Source organism: Neolamprologus multifasciatus, chromosome 22, assembly GCF_963576455.1.
Source record: "Neolamprologus multifasciatus chromosome 22, fNeoMul1.2, whole genome shotgun sequence".
In the NCBI taxonomy this organism is placed as follows: Eukaryota; Metazoa; Chordata; class Actinopteri; order Cichliformes; family Cichlidae; genus Neolamprologus; species Neolamprologus multifasciatus.
In genome coordinates, this window is record NC_140459.1 from 27,509,668 (window position 1) to 27,529,455 (window position 19,788).

General features: G+C 39.0%; 2 protein-coding genes across 6 annotated transcripts in view; both read left to right on the forward strand.

The window, feature by feature from the left end:
• Positions 1 to 19,788, forward strand: part of col22a1 (collagen, type XXII, alpha 1) — an 89,407-nt gene that overhangs the window by 17,678 nt on the left and 51,941 nt on the right. For 3 of the 5 annotated variants that reach the window (XM_085148870.1, XM_085148873.1, XM_085148876.1), the window contains 9 exons: positions 54 to 329; positions 424 to 504; positions 1,709 to 1,825; positions 1,939 to 1,983; positions 2,093 to 2,155; positions 3,405 to 3,443; positions 4,982 to 5,035; positions 5,128 to 5,181; positions 5,872 to 5,925. In XM_085148870.1, coding sequence (XP_085004996.1) covers positions 54 to 329; positions 424 to 504; positions 1,709 to 1,825; positions 1,939 to 1,983; positions 2,093 to 2,155; positions 3,405 to 3,443; positions 4,982 to 5,035; positions 5,128 to 5,181; positions 5,872 to 5,925 — 783 coding nt within the window. The remainder of the gene's footprint in view (positions 1 to 53; positions 330 to 423; positions 505 to 1,708; positions 1,826 to 1,938; positions 1,984 to 2,092; positions 2,156 to 3,404; positions 3,444 to 4,981; positions 5,036 to 5,127; positions 5,182 to 5,871; positions 5,926 to 19,788) is intronic. The other 2 variants (XM_085148874.1, XM_085148875.1) reach the window with 2 other exon arrangements.
• Positions 10,337 to 19,312, forward strand: LOC146493654 (uncharacterized). The gene is made up of 2 exons (XM_085149357.1): positions 10,337 to 12,093; positions 16,103 to 19,312. The coding sequence occupies exons 1-2, from the start codon at positions 10,495 to 10,497 to the stop codon at positions 17,663 to 17,665; spliced, it is 3,162 nt and encodes a 1,053-aa protein (XP_085005483.1). The 5' UTR covers positions 10,337 to 10,494; the 3' UTR covers positions 17,666 to 19,312.

The following is a 19,788-nucleotide window of genomic DNA, read 5'->3' on the forward strand; positions in this document are numbered from 1 at the left end:
AAAACAAGCTCCTTTATGTTTCAGTTCACATCCCTGTGCTTCTGACCTGTCAGGTGTCCATCCGTCTGGACGGTGAGAACAAGGCAGTGGAGTACAACGCTGTGGGCCTTACAAAAGATGCTGTGAGGGCTGTGTTCAAAAACCCTGAAGTCGACAACCTGTTTGACCGCAACTGGCACAAGATTGCCCTCAGTGTGGAGTCCAAGTCTGTGTCTCTGTACTTGGATTGCAAGCACATTGAGACGCTGCCGATAGAAGACAGAGAGGACATTGATATCCAGGGGAAGACAGTGATTGGGAAAAGGCTGTATGACAGTGTGCCAATTGATGTGAGTCTTTACCTCCGTTTTGGCAACAGTGTGATTCGTGTCAGTCAAGGTTATTTTTCTGCAGTTGACCTGTTGTTAATCTGTGTACATACAGTTTGACCTCCAGAGAATGATGATTTACTGCGATTCCAAGCATGCCGAGCTGGAAACCTGCTGTGATCTACCTAACGGGCCTGTAAGTATTACAGGCCAACAGGCCCAGAGTCTGCGTCTTTGCAGTGAAAGCGAAACGCGTCTTTCAGATGCTGCTGCTAAGCCGTGGAGGTTCCTGGTTGCATAGAAATATACATCTACCACAAGATGGGATGCTTTGTGTTTAAAGGAAAGGTTACATCCAAATAATTAAGTTTGCATGAGTGTGTGCCCCCCCAGCTCCGTTGTAGCTTGAACAGCTAAGCTACTTTGAATAATAAGTTTAGCTTTGTTACTTTGTAACTCTGTACAATACAGCTTTTTCAAACAGCTTTAGAGGAGCAGTTTGACACTCATACACATTTAAGATGAAGTGAAAAAAAATCCAGATATTTTCCACTTGCTCCTTTGAAATATGATGGAAACAGAAACAAGCAGTTACTTGCCAATGTGACTAATCAGACCTCCACACGGTGGTATTTATTAGCTGATTAATGGAGTTGACACATAATACACATTAGTGCCACAATCCTCAGGATAAAAACAGAAGTACAGTGGTTCTTTGCCTAACACAGATATATGCTATAACGCTAATGAACTGACCCAGGCACATCTACCACAGATTAAAAAAATGATTGTCTTCGCAATCTCACCAGCTTACAACTAGTTAATTTTGCTAACTATGTAATTAAGACACAACTAAACAGCCTATAGGATCTAGCTGTCATGAGCTGTCATGCTAATGTTTAATTCTTGGACTCCACTAGATTAGCTTTGCATGAATCACAATAGCTCAAAATAGTTCTTATTTATGTTGGTTGCTGATGCAGCCCCTCAATTCATCCACTGTCTGAAGCTTTTTCTCATTCATTTTTCCCCCACTTCCTTCTCATTGGTTAACCTTCAGAAACACAAGATTTAAACAGTGTGTGCTTGTGACTCTCTATGACATCATACAGAGCCACTTTTGAAATGAAATGTTTCAGTTGAGCATCCTGAAGCGTCAGTTTTTAGATCACAGGGATGCCTGCAAACCTTAAAATAGCACTAATATAAACCCAGGAGTGACACTGATCATCATCAGCTCATCATAAAGGTATAGACCATATAGGTATCATTTCTTCTAAAGCAGAAGCTACTTTAAAAGTAGTGTGGGTCTGAATAGTTTTAGCCTTAATCAGAGATGCCTGTCTCTTCTATCACAGCATCATGGTCCAGTTTTATCAAAATAAATTGCTTCATTTCAGTGCCCTAAGACGGTTGTGACAGAGGCTCCCCCTTACAAGATCCCCACGCCAACACCTACCAGTGCTGAGCAACAACGAGGCCCTCACGTGAACTGCTCCTGCCCTGCTGGAGAAAAGGTAAAGCCCCGCTGATTTTACCACGCCTAATCCCTCTCTATTATTTCCACGGGTGAGTGGGAATCCTTTCTTCAATGGCTTTCAAAAGACGGCTGTGTTTTCATTTCTCACAGGGTCGCATGGGTGCACCCGGTGTTGCAGGTCCTATGGGTGAAAAGGTCATCTACCACTGCCTTTCAGTTCTATAGTGTTTGTGATAAAGGATTACACTTTCATTATAGTTGTTCGGCTTTATTTTTATTGTGTGAACCTGCCTACTTTTTTCAGGGTGACACTGGCCCTAAGGGTGCTATCGGACCACCTGGACTCAAAGGAGAAAAAGGACAAAGCGTATGAAAACTTAAAAATGTCCACAGTCACATCTTTTTACTTTTAAGATAGCTTCAAAGCTTTTGGAGTACAGTGAGGGAAATGATTACTTGATAATTACTATGCTGAATTTGTAAGATTGCTCACTTTCAAAGAAGGAAAGAGTCATGATTTTTATGTAAACACATTACATAAATGTTATAAAATGATTTGTATGTCACTGAGTAAAAATAAGCATTTGATCTCTAACCAAAACATAATTTAGTATTTGGTGGAGAAGTGTTGTTGGCAAGCAGGCATTAAGATGTTTCTTGTAATTGGTCTCCAAGTTTGCACACATGTCAGGGGGGATTTGAACCCATTTCTCTTTACAGAAACTCTCAAAATCATTTAGGTTTCTTGGATACCACTTTGCAACTCAAATGTCCCTCCACAAATTTATAAAATTGAGGTCCGGAGAAGGTCTAAGCCACTCCGTGACCTTAATGTGCTTCTTTGTTTTTATCCTTTTTGTTGCCTTGGCTGTATGTTTTGGGTCATTGTCATGCTGGAAGACTATCTATGACCCATCTTCTGTATTCTGGCTGATGGAAGGAGGTTCTCATTCAAGATTTTACAGTACATTGTGCTGTGAAGTCTTCCTGTACAGTGCAGTGCAAAAGCATTATGTTGCCACTTGAGTGTTTGACATACTCAGCATTTCTCTTTCTTCAGTTGGGTCGAGTTGTTGCCAAAGAGTTTGAGTTTAGTTTCGTCTGACCACAGCATTTTCTCCAGAACCTCCTTTTGAATCATTTAAATGTTACCAGTGACTGTTGTCCCAGCCACCGTCTGATCAATAACAAGCTCCTCATGTGTAGTTTTAGGCTGATCCACCACCTTTCTCATGATCATCCTCACCCCATCAGGTAAGATCTTACATAGAGCGTGACGGACAGCTCTTTGGTCTTGCCTGTGTTGGTGAAGAGGTTGGATTGGAAAAAACTGATTCTGTGGATAGGTGTGCTTTATACATATAATAAGTTGAGATCAGGAGTATCTGTAATTGTCACTGATTGTGTGGCACACAGACAAACTTTAGAGGATCAAATACTTATTTCAGCACAAAAATCCTTCATTTCTGTGATCGGAGCAAATTTACAAATCCAATAATTATTTCCCCCACTCTAAATAAACTAGTCTTGGTCACGTCACATGCTACGCTTTCAAGCTTTTCTGCTTTTCTTTCAGCCTCGATAATAATTAATCCTTATTGGTTAATTATTTGCAGGGCAGTATAAACTCTGTCAAAGGTGGCAGAGGTGAGAAGGTAAGTAAACCTGTCCTTCACAACTCTGCATGAGCATCATCTTAACCCAGATACATGTTTGTCTGTGTATTGTGCATATTTTATATGCATGTAGACAAAATGTTCTAATCTGCTCCTTCAGATCTATTTTATTCAAGTCTTTCTTGCTATCTTGCTTTTTTGCCTTTGCCTTTTTTTCTATATGTTTTTTCCTGGGAGTGTCTAGGAACGTGCGCATACATCTCTTATTGTCAGAGTAACAGATGTATGAATTATAGGACAGGTTACCACAGAGGATATGTAGCAGGGAGCCAGTGCAGACGCCCACCCAGTCTGCACAAATCACAGCCTCTGTGCTGCCTTCCAGTGCCAGTCGGGAGTCCCACGGTGTAATTTATTCCCTGAAACAAACTTCTCGGTATTCACCACTCACACTGCACTGAAAGGGACACTTAAAAATGCCCAAGAGATCTAAAAGACGACAAGTGTTATCCTGATAGTTTTGAGAACACACCTGTAAATTCTTCTGGATAATACAGGTGCGCTACAGGGGGGCAGTGCAGTCGGAGCGACAGCAAAAGTCATTTCATGATACATTTATTTGACTTTTCTACTTGTTATAGCTGAAAAAAGAAAAACTTGCAGGTTTGATAAAACGCGCATTAAATCGAACTTTAATGCGCCTTGCTGCTTTTTCTGTTTCTTACTGCGCAAGCATCTGTCTTCACTTTCTCCATGTGAAGGCTGCAATTTGCTGCTTTTCGAAACCTGATGCAAACACGTGACGTAAACTGACTTTAAGCTGCGGTTCAAAGTGGCTGAGCTGGTCACCGAGTCTCCCTGAGCACGTGGCGGGGGAGCAAAATCAAAACTGGTTTAATTGCTTCAAATCGCATCTTTAGAACAGAGAGCTCCACGTGCAGCACTCTTCTTATGGATAATGTCTTTTTGCCATGGGGTGCAGCAGAACAGGAGTCCCTTTTGCTGATCTAAACAACGTGTGCTAATATGATTGAAATAATTAAAGGGCAACCTCCTGTGACTTGTAAAGTGGTTTATGAAGCAGAGGGAAGTCTTGCGGTGGTTGAGACCTCATGGTACCGTGTAATTTAACAGCCATTACTTTTTGCTCAGACGAGGGATTCCTTGGCACAGAAGATGACATCAGTGTACAAACCAAAAGTGTGATGCTCTGAGGACAATGGGAAGCCATTGTTCCTTGAGTCTTTGGTCGAATGTGCGACCAAACCATAGCGGGTCTTGGTGAAGCTGTAAGGATATTCTGGCTCCCGAACCTTTACTCAAAAGTGTTTTGTTTGTCTCGGTTTATGTGAGTCTTTGTGTTCTGTGTATAACTTTAACTTTACTGTGTGTGCAGTGATAATACATCTCCTGTTCTTTGTGTTTAATTGACTGTCCATCCATCGGGTACTAAACCATGTTCTGTGATACTGCTGGGTTGATTTTTTTGACAGCACGTCACCGCCGCCTGCCCCGGCCCCCCTGCATGCCTTACTGTGACTGAACTATAGACGTTAACGCTTGTTTTGTATTCACAGGGTGATAGAGGCAGCATAGGGTTGACAGGTCCTCCTGGACAAAAAGGAGAGAAGGTGTGAAGCTGGAGACCTGGAGAACTTTTGACTTTTAGAGTTTTAAACGGCTCCAAACTGGTACTGATTGTGTGTTTTCAACCATCTCACAGGGAGTTGGTGGAATCCCAGGCATTGATGGTTTAAGTGGAGACAAAGGCGACACAGTAAGAAGCAAACTTATACAGCTATGGTGTTATTTTTATACCGTATATCAAAATTTAAAGTATTAAATATATATGCATATTTAAAAAAAATAAAAAGATGTTTAGAAAAAGGCATTTGCTGATTTTTTTTCCATGAAATAACAGGTGTTCTTAATGGTGTATTTATATTTTATTCATCATTTCCAAGTGTCCAAACAAAGCAGTTTTTGTTTGGACACTTGGAAATGATTTTTTTCACAGTATTTTTTCTCAATACTCATTATATCATCCCTTGTTTATTTTGCCAAGCAATTCCTACCAGGATAAGGAACTGGTAGTTTCATAAAACATATTTTCCAACTCTTCTTCCTGTTTTAACTTTATTGTATTTTATTTATCAGATTTTATGAGGATAAAATATAAAAGCAAAAGCAGTTGTTTTTTTATTTTATCTTCATAAAAGCTGATAGATAAACGTTTCACTATTTCTTTCCATTATATTTCAAAAGTAGATGAGGATTCTATGTGACAGTTTTCTGTTTTATTTTGAAATAATGTCTTATTGGCATGTATTTAGAACACTATTTGGTAAAACTGTAACAATTATAAATTTTCAAAGAAATCGTCTAACTTTCTGACCTTTGTTTTCTATTTCTTTTCAAAACGCAGACATTGTGACTGTGCAAATGTTGTTGTTTTTTTCATAATCAGGGTGAAGCAGGACTGGCTGGTGATCCAGGGCTACCAGGTCCAGCTGGACTGAGGGTGAGTGAATGTGGTTTACCAGCTTTTAATCCATTCACGAGCGACTGCACGAGCACGTGCAGTTTTGAAAAGGTCTTAAATACATTTCAGGCCATATAAAAAACGGAAAAAAAACTTAAGCTATTCTGGTTTTGGCATCAATCTCAGAGAGGCACTTGTTCTGTTAAGTGAGTGTACATAAGTTTTTTTTGAACAATTTCCTCTCAAGCTGGTATTGATTTTTTGTGAAAAAGGGGGTAGTCAGTTTGGGTGACTTTCTCTTGGATGAAGCTGCAGCATCTGGTGAGGGAGTCAGGCAGATGGGAGTATGGGTGCGGGCTCAAGCTGGGCCACTGGCCTGTGACAGACTGCCCAAGACTGAAGCGAACGAGCATCACCACACAGCACAGGATATACGAGATTATTAAAAAAACAGTGAACACCTCCTGGGACTGGCTCAATTCATAAATAAACATTTTTACTGCTCCTTCAAAGCTTTACAAACTTTGAGGCTGGACTATATATTTTGTTATTATCAGGCTGCTCTACAGTGTTGGGAATACATTACTCAATGAGAGTAAAGTATTGTGAATACTTTGTATTACTTAATATATTATCATGCAGTACATGAATGTACTGTTGCTGTGTGATTTATTAAGAAGGTTACTCACCATACCAATAGCAACTAGATTTTTAAATCTTAATATCAAGTGAGTAACAGTAGGGTGGACATTAGGTAAGGCTGCACTTTTTGCAGCGATCTCGTATAGAAAACTATTCAGCGCGTATATAAAACAGGTCCCTTTACTCTGAACCGTAGTAAAGGGACCTCTGGCTAATACGTCGGTTCCATGTCGGGCTCGTAGCTGAAAACTAGCTTTACTTTGTTATCTGTGTCAACTTTGCTAGGGAAAGACGGAGAGAGGCGGAACTTATTGTGTCGGAGGAAAACACGAACACGGTGTACAGTCGAGTCTTAATAACTTACAACAGCTGCCTCCATGAGGCTACATTCTTTAGGGCTATGCCTGTAACACTCTGCCTATTGCCTTCATATTAAATTATCTTTTGAATGATAATTTTAAATAATATTTCTTCACGTCATTATGCGGGCTGCAAGTAGAGGTGACATGGGCTGCGAAATTGAGACACAGGCATTAGAGCCTCTTAATGTGTGTTTTGTTTGGGTTTCCACCGCTGTCGAATTACCAAAAATAGAGCACGTAATCCATTTATTTCAAGAAAGTAACTGCATTCTGAATACCACCTTTTTAAACAGTAATTGTAACAGAATACAGTTACTCATATTTTGTATTTTACACTACATGTATTCTGTTACTCCCCAACACTGCTGCTCTAAAAGTTCAGTGCGCAACATCCAGTTTATCCAAGATGTCACAGTGAGAGAAATCATACTAGTTTCTGTTCATTGACTTCCTGTTAAGTCCAGTATTAGATTTAAAGGTCTTTACTTACATACAAAGTTCTGAATGAGGGTCCCATGGACCTCAAGGACCTCATAGTATCATATTATCCCAACAGAGCACTTCGTCTGTGGGCTTACGTGCAGTTCCCAGAGATCTCAAAAGTAAGCAGAGCTATCAGGCTCCTCTGTGGAACCAGCTCTCAGTTCAGGAGACAGACGCTCTGTCTTCTATTAAGATTTGGCTTCAAACCTTCCTTTCTGATAAAGCTTATCATTAGAGCTTTATCAAAAATGAAGGAAAAAGGTTTGACCCTGAACCATCTGTTCGTTATGGTAATATAGGCTCAGTTTGCCTGGGGACTCCAGTAGAGATGGACCGATCCGATATTACGTATTGGTATCAGTCCGATACTGACCCAAATTACTGGATCGGATATCGGCGAGAAATAAAAAATGTAATCCGATCCATTAAATATCAAAAAAGCACCTCACAAAACTTGCTACACGGCGTAACTCGGCTCATAACCGTAGCACGTTGCAGCAGTATGCATCACGTGATAGAGCGGCTGTGTGTATTTGTAGCATCGCTACCAAACCAGCATTTCATCTCAGAGGAAGTTTTCCCAGAGAGAAGTAAAGCAAGTGTGTAAGTTCATCTCTGAATGTCTGTAAAGCATTCCCACGTTAAGCTTAACAACCGATATATGGAGCAACTGCCTCTCTCTCCCTCCCTCTTCTTGCTGCTACTTCAATCTGAAACTGATCAATGATCAGCTTTTCTGTCGCGAGTCCGTCTCTCTTGTTTGTTTTTGGCCCACTTCTCACCAGAAAGAGGAAACCAGCGGCTGAACAACAGCAGCACTATTAACCTTGATAAGCTGTTGTTAGAATGTATTTATTATTACTTTCTACACCAGGATCTTTTTCTATGCAGCTGACGGCTGGTAACTGTTCAGGGGCGGATCTAGCAAAGTTTAGCCAGGGGGACCGATAGGGCATTAAAAGGAAAAAGGGGGCACAAAGACATACTTTTCTTTCTTATTCTCATTTAAAATGTCTAGCTTTTAATAAATAATTATCTGACTCTTACACCCAAAGTTTTAATCTGATGTAAAATATATAGAAGTCCATTACTGTATATAGTAACTGTTAAGTCTAATATACACTAGTAAGCTGTAGTACTTTTTCCTTTGGGAAAGTACCATCTGTGAATTCTGCAATTCTGTTGAAGAAAAATGTTGAATCTATTTAATTATTCTTGAAAAATAATTTATTTCTGTGCATTTTTCCCCTGCATCAAATTAAATTTGATTACATCGATTAAGCATCATGAGGTGGAGGGTGGGGGGTGGTTCCCTTTTTTTTTTTTTTTGCTGGGAGTTTGCAACCCTATTAGTTAGGTTGCTTAATAATTCTGCTAAGTACTCTTTAAAATACCAGAATAGGAAGGATGGAGTAGGTTTAAGTTTATTAGATTGATCAGTTTTGCTGAACTATGAAATATTTTGGGCGCAGTGTATTTTTATTTATTTATTTATTTATTTATTTATTTTACATACAGGTATAACAGAATACCTTTAGTGTTGTTGTTTATTTAAACTTGAGTCTGAACTTATACAAAAAAAACACACTTTATCAGATTCATATCGGTATCGGCAGAAATCTAAATTTATGATATCGGTATCGGTATCGGACATAAAAAAGTGGTATCGTGCCATCTCTACTTATAACCAGATGTCTTTTCAGTAAAGTACTGGTCTGCAAATATTTTTCAGACAGGAAAATGATGATGGAAATGAAAGCACGTGTGAGCTGCAAAGCGACTCTCGGCAGGAAAAAGCTCAAATGCATCACAAAATCCTGGCTCCTCAATATGATCTTCAGGCAAAAAAAAATGATAGAGAATTACAGAAAACGAGAGAAAATACTGTAAGATGAAGCAGGAAAATGAATTTTTCAAAGATCATAATCAGGCTCTAAAAGAAGAAGTAAAAGAACAGTGCTTTTCAAGAACAAGCTCAGGAGCTGAAAAGAATTCTGGAACAACTTAAACCCTCTGAACATGACAAAAATATTTTTATTATTCTAGTGTCTTTCAGTTACTTGTCTGTTTCACAAAAAAAGGAAAGTCTGGCAATATAAATTCCTCCATTAAAATCAGTTTTATTTACACAAAGAACCTGTAGGCTCTTCTCCTTGGACAGGAACAGTGACATAGCATCGTCAATGTCCTCTATCCTCAGTATGTGGAAAGTTTTAGGATGTCTTCAGCCTGGGAAACATGATTCTCACTGCATCTGTAATCACACAAGCAGCAAACAAATTTAAATGAACATCCATAGAATACATCCGATTTCAGTGTTCATGTCAGCAGCAGCAGCAGCAGCAGCATTTAATCATACAATATGACTGAATTTAAAAAAAAGGTAGAAAAGACCTGAATCTTTTCAACTGTGCATTAATTTAATATTATTTAATATGCTTATTTAACAAATTGCTACAAACACAGATGGCATTTATATGTCCTTGGATCGTTTAGAGCAATCTTGATTTTTAACAAGGTTTTACGTGTAGGGACAGAGGGGGACATTTAATAACAAAAAAACAAAAACTGGATCATCTATGAAATCAAGTTGAGGTAATGATGATGACTTGGTGAATTTAAGTCAAATAAATACATAAAAAAAACCCTGTTCTCCATCAGCTCAGTCTTGAAGGATAAAAACATAACTCACAGTGTGATGAAGCATTCAGAGGATGACACTGCTGATACAAATTTCTAATTTCTGTCTTTCAGAGATTAATTTTTTAATAAAGTCCATTACAGGTTCAAAGATCATGGAATCATTAATCAATTTACCAGATAATGCTATTGTTATTTTTTCCATCATTTCATCTGACATGTTCATTGTGACATCACATGTTTCTTATGACAGCATTACTCATCACATTCTATTAGAATTCCTTTGATCTTAAACAGGCTTCCTTTGCTTTGAAATCCATATAGTAACCCAAACCCTACGTCCATTCAGTTATAACCTCGCTGAACAGGCAAACAGTTTATACACTTGACTGTAATTTGAGGCACGTTTTGTAGTGAACAAGGAACACAGTTAGTACTGTTGTAAGTAGTAGTAGATTTTAACTTTAGTTAAATTACAAAAATGGCTGAGTCCCCCTCCATTCCCAGTGATGTGATTAAAAAGAATATAAAACTTCGCCAGCAAGTGAGGGAATTCAAAGGTGAAAATGAAAACCTCCGAAAAAACATTGAGCTCCTTCTCAAAGAATATGGGTTTTCTAAAAACAAGAAAAAAAGGGAACTACAACTACAAAATGAGAAGCTTTGCTTGGAGAATTCAGACCTGAACTATTGCGTTGCCTATTTGCACTGTGAAAATCAAGCTTTGAGACAACAAGTTCAAGCAAATGAGAGTGCTTATGAACAAAATGATCAAGAATGGAAAAGTGCTCTGGAGCAACTTAAAAACAACTTAAAAATGCCTTGTAAACACAAAGAGTATGAAATGGAGAAGCTGGCATTGCAGGAAAAAGTTGAAGATCTCCAAACAGACAACCAGGCATTCAGATTAGAAAATGATGCTATAATACAGAGCATGTGTGAGCTGAAACAGAATTTTCAAAAGGAAAAAGATAAAATGAGAAAACAAATCCAGGCTCTCCAAACTGACATCCATATGGCAAACGCAACCCGGGAAGATTTCGACGATATCATAAAACTGTGTGAGGAATTAAAGCAGAAAAATGAGTCTCTGAACAATCAAAACCAAGACCTGAAACAAGACCTTGAAGCAAAAAACATTGCTGTTCAGGAGGAAGTCAAATCTGTTTTGCGAGGACTCAAATCCATTGACGATGACAGTAACAGAATAACGCAACAAAACAACGCTCTCAAACAGGAAGTCCAGGAGCTTACCCAAAAGTTGGCTGATTGCCAGAAGGAAATGAGACAAAATGAAGAGATTCTGCAAGAAAAAATGCACCGTAAGCATGAAGAGTATGAAATGGAGAAGATAGCATTGCTGCTCAAAGTTGAAGATCTCCAAACAGACAACCAGGCATTCAGATTAGAAAATGATGCTACAATACAGAGCATGTGTGAGCTGAAACAGAATTTTCAAAAGGAAAAAGATAAAATGAGAAAACAAATCCAGGCTCTCCAAACTGACATCCATGAGGCAAACGCAACCCAGGAAGATTTCGACGATATCATAGAACTGTGTGAGGAATTAAAGCAGGAAACTGAGTCTCTGAACAATCAAAACCAAGACCTGAAACTAGACATTGAAGCAAAAAACATTGCTGTTCAGGAGGAAGTCAAATCTGTTTTACAAGGACTCAAATCCTTTGAAGAAGAGAGTAACAGAATAAAGGAACAGGAAGTCCAGGAGCTTACCAAAAAGTTGGCTGATTGTCACAAGGAAGTGAGACAAAATGAACAGGCTCTGCAAGAAGAAAGGCAAGAGCTTGATAAAGGTGAACCCCATCAAAGTAGTTTTGAGCTCACACCTGAATCCAATGAGTCAACTGAAAAGGAAGAGAGGATCAAAACAAGCGAAACTACAGACCTGGAGGAGAAAAACAAGGACATTCCTACAGAAAGTTCATCTCACATGGAAACTCCTCAAGAGCAGACGTTTCAACCCAGGGACGTGGAGGAAAAGGATCAGCGGAGATGGACAACATGGCTTCTACGTGCTGCCTTGCATTTAGCATATCCTGACTACATCTATCCCCATTTCTGAAAGGTAGTTTGCAGTAAGTAAGGGGAACTGTGCATTTCTTCCCCACTCCCATCGTTCGACATCCCATGTATATACAACACTACAACTCTTTCCCCTCAAGCCCCATAGACAGTATAGAACAGGGGTGTCCAACTCCAGTCCTCAAGAGCTATTATCCTGCCGCTTTTAGATGCATCCTTGTTCCAACACACCTGAATAAAATGAATGGCTTGTTATCAGGCCTTTGCCAGATTTGATGGCATGCTGAAGAGGCAATCCAACCATTTGATTCAGCTGTTGGAGTAGGGATGCATCTAAAAGCCGCAGGACAGTAGCTCTCGAGCCCTGGTATAGAATATAGACTGTATAAAATATTGATATAGCTACAGTAACATCATCCATTGGTCAAGAGGAGCATTATCACTGTTGCCATCTTGATGGCAAAAACCAGCTGTGATGAGGGGGAGTGGATCAAGAAAGAAAGCTGTTTTCCTATAGATGTCTATAGGTTTGCATCAGGCTAGCTGTTGCCATCTGGTAGACTTCAGACTGAATGTACACTTAAGGTTCTTCTGTATTTGCTTCATGTTTCCAACAAACAAGCTATGTCCATGTTTTGTACCATCGATGCCCCAACCAGTCGTGGAAGATGGCTGCCCCTTCCTGAGCCTGGTTCTTCCGTAGGTTTCTTCCTGTTAAAAGGGAGTTTTTCCTTCCCGCTGTCGCCAAGTGCTTGCTCAGAGGGGATCGTTAGATTGTTGGGGGTTCTCTTTTATATTGCAGGGTCTTTACCATGCAATATAAATTTCCTTGAGGCCACTGGCTATGAATTGGCCTAACTTAGCCAGTGGTCACATTGCATACATAGCTATTTATCAACCATCATTTGCATTCTAGATTCCAAAAGGTGGAATCTGTTGATCTGGACGTAGCGTTTTCAGTGGGAGAAATGTTTCCTCACTCATCCAAGTGACTGAAGGAGAATGTTTCTCCCACTGAAAACGCTACGTCCAGATGAACAGATTCAACCATTTGGGATTTACTTACCTGGATGCCTGAGCATGCATCAGTGCATTCTCTATTGTTTTTCCATCTTCTTTGTATGGTTGATTATAAGATTAATGGAGGTTTTCTCCATTTTCTTGAGCTGGGTTGGAAACTTTTCTTAGCATGACCTTTAACATAATTTCATGATAAAATAAAAAGAAATTGTGAAACAGTTTAAAGCTTTGTACTGTTTGATTATTTGATTTTTAACAAAGGTTGGGAGAATATGCTACTTTAGTGAGACAGTGTGTTCTTATCTGTATCTGTGGTTTTAAGTTTTTTGTACCCCACTTAAGTTGCATTTCTTTATTTCCTTTAAATTAAGTTTAAATACTTTAATGTATCTGCTGTTTGGCTGTTTTTGCTCTTTGTTCCCTTAGAAGAGACTCTTACGGTTTACAAATGGCTCTCCATTCAGTATCACTCTGTGCCTTCTATTTTATCCTAATTTAGCAAATATGTATCATTTTTATTCAGTGTTTTCACAAAAGCCTTATTTGTATCTAATACTATTGGTGAGAAGATATACATGCAAGTTTGAAATCTTTTTTCCTTCACAGGGAAAAATGGCTAAAAGTCATTGTCCCATCTTAGCCAGCTCCTCACCCACACTTATGTTTGCCTGGGGTTATTTGCTTTGGATTAAATGTACTCATTTTGGTTCGAGTGGCACAAGGCCATGGTATACCTGATATTTGCAGATGACATTGTGATCTGTAGAAGAATAAGGAGCAGGTGTAAAAGAGCCTGGAGACGTGATGGTATACACTGGAGACAAGAGGAACGAAGGTCAGAATACATGAGTGTGAATTAGAGAGAGCAGGTGTAACAGTAAAGTTGCAAAGAACAAAGGTAGCAAAGGTAGATGCGTTTAAATATCTGGGGTCAACCATCCTAAGCAATGGACAGTCCAGAAGAGACGTAAAAAAGAGGATGCAGACAGGATGAAGACAAGTATTAGTGGTGACTTGTGACAGGTGTAAGCATGATGAATGAGCAGCAAGACATAAAAGGGAAGACTTAAAAAATGATAGTCAGACCTGCTGTCATGCATGGTTTGGACATGGTGCCACTAACAGAAAGACAGGAAGTCGAGGCGGAAGTGGAGGAATTGAAAATGCTACCATATTCATATAAAGTAAGCAGAATGAACAAGATTAAAAATGAGTACATGAGAGGGATCGCTCATATTTGAGTAATTTGAAGATGGTGATGTCAGACTTGACCCTCTGTACCCCATAATGACTGCAGATGGCCGGTGTGTTTCTGTTACTTTGTTAAAGAAGCTTACTTCTGTCTGATGACAATCATACTGAGCTGAGTTCTTCAGGATTTCTCTCAGTAAGTGCTGCTGTTTTTGACACTGTTAGCTGCTGTCACCAAAACGTCCTTTGAAGGGGAACTTAATTGTCACACCCAGCAAATAAACAATATGATGTGAGAATGTAGCCGAACTGTTTATCAGAGCAAAAGTGTAAGTTTTAGGTCTGTCATATAAAACATTAGTTGGTAAAACATGAGCTTATAACCAGATGTCTTTCCGGTAAAGCATTGGTCTGCAAATATTTTTCAGACAGGAAAATGAGGATGGAAATGAAAGCACGTGTGAGCTGCAAAGCGACTTTCGGCAGGAAAAAGCTCAAATGCATCACAAAATCCTGGCTCCTCAATATGATCTTCAGGCAAAAAAAATGATAGAGAATTACAGAAAACGAGAGAAAATACTGTAAGATGAAGCAGGAAAATGAATTTTTCAAAGATCATAATCAGGCTCTAAAAGAAGAAGTAAAAGAACAGTGCTTTTCAAGAACAAGCTCAGGAGCTGAAAAGAATTCTGGAACAACTTAAACCCTCTGAACATGACAAAAATATTTTTATTATTCTAGTTTCTTTCAGTTACTTGTCTGTTTCACAAAAAAAGGAAAGTCTGGCAATATAAATTCCTCCATTAAAATCAGTTTTATTTACACAAAGAACCTGTAGGCTCTTCTCCTTGGACAGGAACAGTGACATAGCATCGTCAATGTCCTCTATCCTCAGTATGTGGAAAGTTTTAGGATGTCTTCAGCCTGGGAAACATGATTCTCACTGCATCTGTAATCACACAAGCAGCAAACAAATTTAAATGAACATCCATAGAATACATCCGATTTCAGTGTTCATGTCAGCAGCAGCAGCAGCAGCAGCATTTAATCATACAATATGACTGAATTTAAAAAAAAGGTAGAAAAGACCTGAATCTTTTCAACTGTGCATTAATTTAATATTATTTAATATGCTTATTTAACAAATTGCTACAAACACAGATGGCATTTATATGTCCTTGGATTGTTTAGAGCAATCTTGATTTTTAACAAGGTTTTACGTGTAGGGACAGAGGGGGACATTTAATAACAAAAAAACAAAAACTGGATCATCTATGAAATCAAGTTGAGGTAATGATGATGACTTGGTGAATTTAAGTCAAATAAATACATAAAAAAAACCCTGTTCTCCATCAGCTCAGTCTTGAAGGATAAAAACATAACTCACAGTGTGATGAAGCATTCAGAGGATGACACTGCTGATACAAATTTCTAATTTCTGTCTTTCAGAGATTAATTTTTTAATAAAGTCCATTACTGGTTCAAAGATCATGGAATCATTAATCAATTTACCAGATAATGCTATTGTTATTTTTTCCATCATTTCATCTGACATGTTCATTGTGACATCACATGTTCATTGTGACATCACATGTTTCTTATGACATCAGCATTACTCATCACATTCTATTAGAATTCCTTTGATCTTAAACAGGCTTCCTTTGCTCTGAAATCCATATAGTAACCCAAACCCTACGTCCATTCAGTTATAACCTCACTGAACAGGCAAACAGTTTATACACTTGACTGTAATTTGAGGCACGTTTTGTAGTGAACAAGGAACACAGTTAGTACTGTTGTAAGTAGTAGTAGATTTTAACTTTAGTTAAATTACAAAAATGGCTGAGTCCCCCTCCATTCCCAGTGATGTGATTAAAAAGAATATAAAACTTCGCCAGCAAGTGAGGGAATTCAAAGGTGAAAATGAAAACCTCCGAAAAAACATTGAGCTGCTTCTCAAAGAATATGGGTTTTCTAAAAACAAGAAAAAAAGGGAACTACAACTACAAAATGAGAAGCTTTGCTTGGAGAATTCAGACCTGAACTATTGCGTTGCCTATTTGCACTGTGAAAATCAAGCTTTGAGACAACAAGTTCAAGCAAAGGAGAGTGCTTATGAACAAAATGATCAAGAATGGAAAAGTGCTCTGGAGCAACTTAAAAACAACTTAAAAATGCCTTGTAAACACAAAGAGTATGAAATGGAGAAGCTGGCATTGCAGGAAAAAGTTGAAGATCTCCAAACAGACAACCAGGCATTCAGATTAGAAAATGATGCTATAATACAGAGCATGTGTGAGCTGAAACAGAATTTTCAAAAGGAAAAAGATAAAATGAGAAAACAAATCCAGGCTCTCCAAACTGACATCCATATGGCAAACGCAACCCGGGAAGATTTCGACGATATCATAGAACTGTGTGAGGAATTAAAGCAGAAAAATGAGTCTCTGAACAATCAAAACCAAGACCTGAAACAAGACCTTGAAGCAAAAAACATTGCTGTTCAGGAGGAAGTCAAATCTGTTTTGCGAGGACTCAAATCCATTGACGATGACAGTAACAGAATAACGCAACAAAACAACGCTCTCAAACAGGAAGTCCAGGAGCTTACCCAAAAGTTGGCTGATTGCCAGAAGGAAATGAGACAAAATGAAGAGATTCTGCAAGAAAAAATGCACCGTAAGCATGAAGAGTATGAAATGGAGAAGATAGCATTGCTGCTCAAAGTTGAAGATCTCCAAACAGACAACCAGGCATTCAGATTAGAAAATGATGCTACAATACAGAGCATGTGTGAGCTGAAACAGAATTTTCAAAAGGAAAAAGATAAAATGAGAAAACAAATCCAGGCTCTCCAAACTGACATCCATGAGGCAAACGCAACCCAGGAAGATTTCGACGATATCATAGAACTGTGTGAGGAATTAAAGCAGGAAACTGAGTCTCTGAACAATCAAAACCAAGACCTGAAACTAGACATTGAAGCAAAAAACATTGCTGTTCAGGAGGAAGTCAAATCTGTTTTACAAGGACTCAAATCCTTTGAAGAAGAGAGTAACAGAATAAAGGAACAGGAAGTCCAGGAGCTTACCAAAAAGTTGGCTGATTGTCACAAGGAAGTGAGACAAAATGAACAGGCTCTGCAAGAAGAAAGGCAAGAGGTGAACCCCATCAAAGTAGTTTTGAGCTCACACCTGAATCCAATGAGTCAACTGAAAAGGAAGAGAGGATCAAAACAAGCGAAACTACAGACCTGGAGGAGAAAAACAAGGACATTCCTACAGAAAGTTCATCTCCCATGGAAACTCCTCAAGAGCAGACGTTTCAACCCAGGGACGTGGAGGAAAAGGATCAGCGGAGATGGACAACATGGCTTCTACGTGCTGCCTTGCATTTAGCATATCCTGACTACATCTATCCCCATTTCTGAAAGGTAGTTTGCAGTAAGTAAGGGGAACTGTGCATTTCTTCCCCACTCCCATCGTTCGACATCCCATGTATATACACCACTACAACTCTTTCCCCTCAAGCCCCATAGACAGTATAGAACAGGGGTGTCCAACTCCAGTCCTCAAGAGCTATTATCCTGCCGCTTTTAGATGCATCCTTGTTCCAACACACCTGAATAAAATGAATGGCTTGTTATCAGGCCTTTGCCAGATTTGATGGCATGCTGAAGAGGCAATCCAACCATTTGATTCAGCTGTTGGAGTAGGGATGCATCTAAAAGCCGCAGGACAGTAGCTCTCGAGCCCTGGTATAGAATATAGACTGTATAAAATATTGATATAGCTACAGTAACATCATCCATTGGTCAAGAGGAGCATTATCACTGTTGCCATCTTGATGGCAAAAACCAGCTGTGATGAGGGGGAGTGGATCAAGAAAGAAAGCTGTTTTCCTATAGATGTCTATAGGTTTGCATCAGGCTAGCTGTTGCCATCTGGTAGACTTCAGACTGAATGTACACTTAAGGTTCTTCTGTATTTGCTTCATGTTTCCAACGAACAAGCTATGTCCATGTTTTGTACCATCGATGCCCCAACCAGTCGTGGAAGATGGCTGCCCCTTCCTGAGCCTGGTTCTTCCGTAGGTTTCTTCCTGTTAAAAGGGAGTTTTTCCTTCCCGCTGTCGCCAAGTGCTTGCTCAGAGGGGATCGTTAGATTGTTGGGGTTCTCTTTTATATTGCAGGGTCTTTACCATGCAATATAAATTTCCTTGAGGCCACTGGCTATGAATTGGCCTAACTTAGCCAGTGGTCACATTGCATACATAGCTATTTATCAACCATCATTTGCATTCTAGATTCCAAAAGGTGGAATCTGTTGATCTGGACGTAGCGTTTTCAGTGGGAGAAATGTTTCCTCACTCATCCAAGTGACTGAAGGAGAATGTTTCTCCCACTGAAAACGCTACGTCCAGATGAACAGATTCAACCATTTGGGATTTACTTACCTGGATGCCTGAGCATGCATCAGTGCATTCTCTATTGTTTTTCCATCTTCTTTGTATGGTTGATTATAAGATTAATGGAGGTTTTCTCCATTTTCTTGAGCTGGGTTGGAAACTTTTCTTAGCATGACCTTTAACATAATTTCATGATAAAATAAAAAGAAATTGTGAAACAGTTTAAAGCTTTGTACTGTTTGATTATTTGATTTTTAACAAAGGTTGGGAGAATATGCTACTTTAGTGAGACAGTGTGTTCTTATCTGTATCTGTGGTTTTAAGTTTTTTGTACCCCACTTTAGTTGCATTTCTTTATTTCCTTTAAATTAAGTTTAAATACTTTAATGTATCTGCTGTTTGGCTGTTTTTGCTCTTTGTTCCCTTAGAAGAGACTCTTACGGTTTACAAATGGCTCTCCATTCAGTATCACTCTGTGCCTTCTATTTTATCCTAATTTAGCAAATATGTATCATTTTTATTCAGTGTTTTCACAAAAGCCTTATTTGTATCTAATACTATTGGTGAGAAGATGTACATGCAAGTTTGAAATCTTTTTTCCTTCACAGGGAAAAATGGCTAAAAGTCATTGTCCCATCTTAGCCAGCTCCTCACCCACACTTATGTTTGCCTGGGGTTATTTGCTTTGGATTAAATGTACTCATTTTGGTTCGAGTGGCACAAGGCCATGGTATACCTGATATTTGCAGATGACATTGTGATCTGTAGAAGAATAAGGAGCAGGTGTAAAAGAGCCTGGAGACGTGATGGTATACACTGGAGACAAGAGGAACGAAGGTCAGAATACATGAGTGTGAATTAGAGAGAGCAGGTGTAACAGTAAAGTTGCAAAGAACAAAGGTAGCAAAGGTAGATGCGTTTAAATATCTGGGGTCAACCATCCTAAGCAATGGACAGTCCAGAAGAGACGTAAAAAAGAGGATGCAGACAGGATGAAGACAAGTATTAGTGGTGACTTGTGACAGGTGTAAGCATGATGAATGAGCAGCAAGACATAAAAGGGAAGACTTAAAAAATGATAGTCAGACCTGCTGTCATGCATGGTTTGGACATG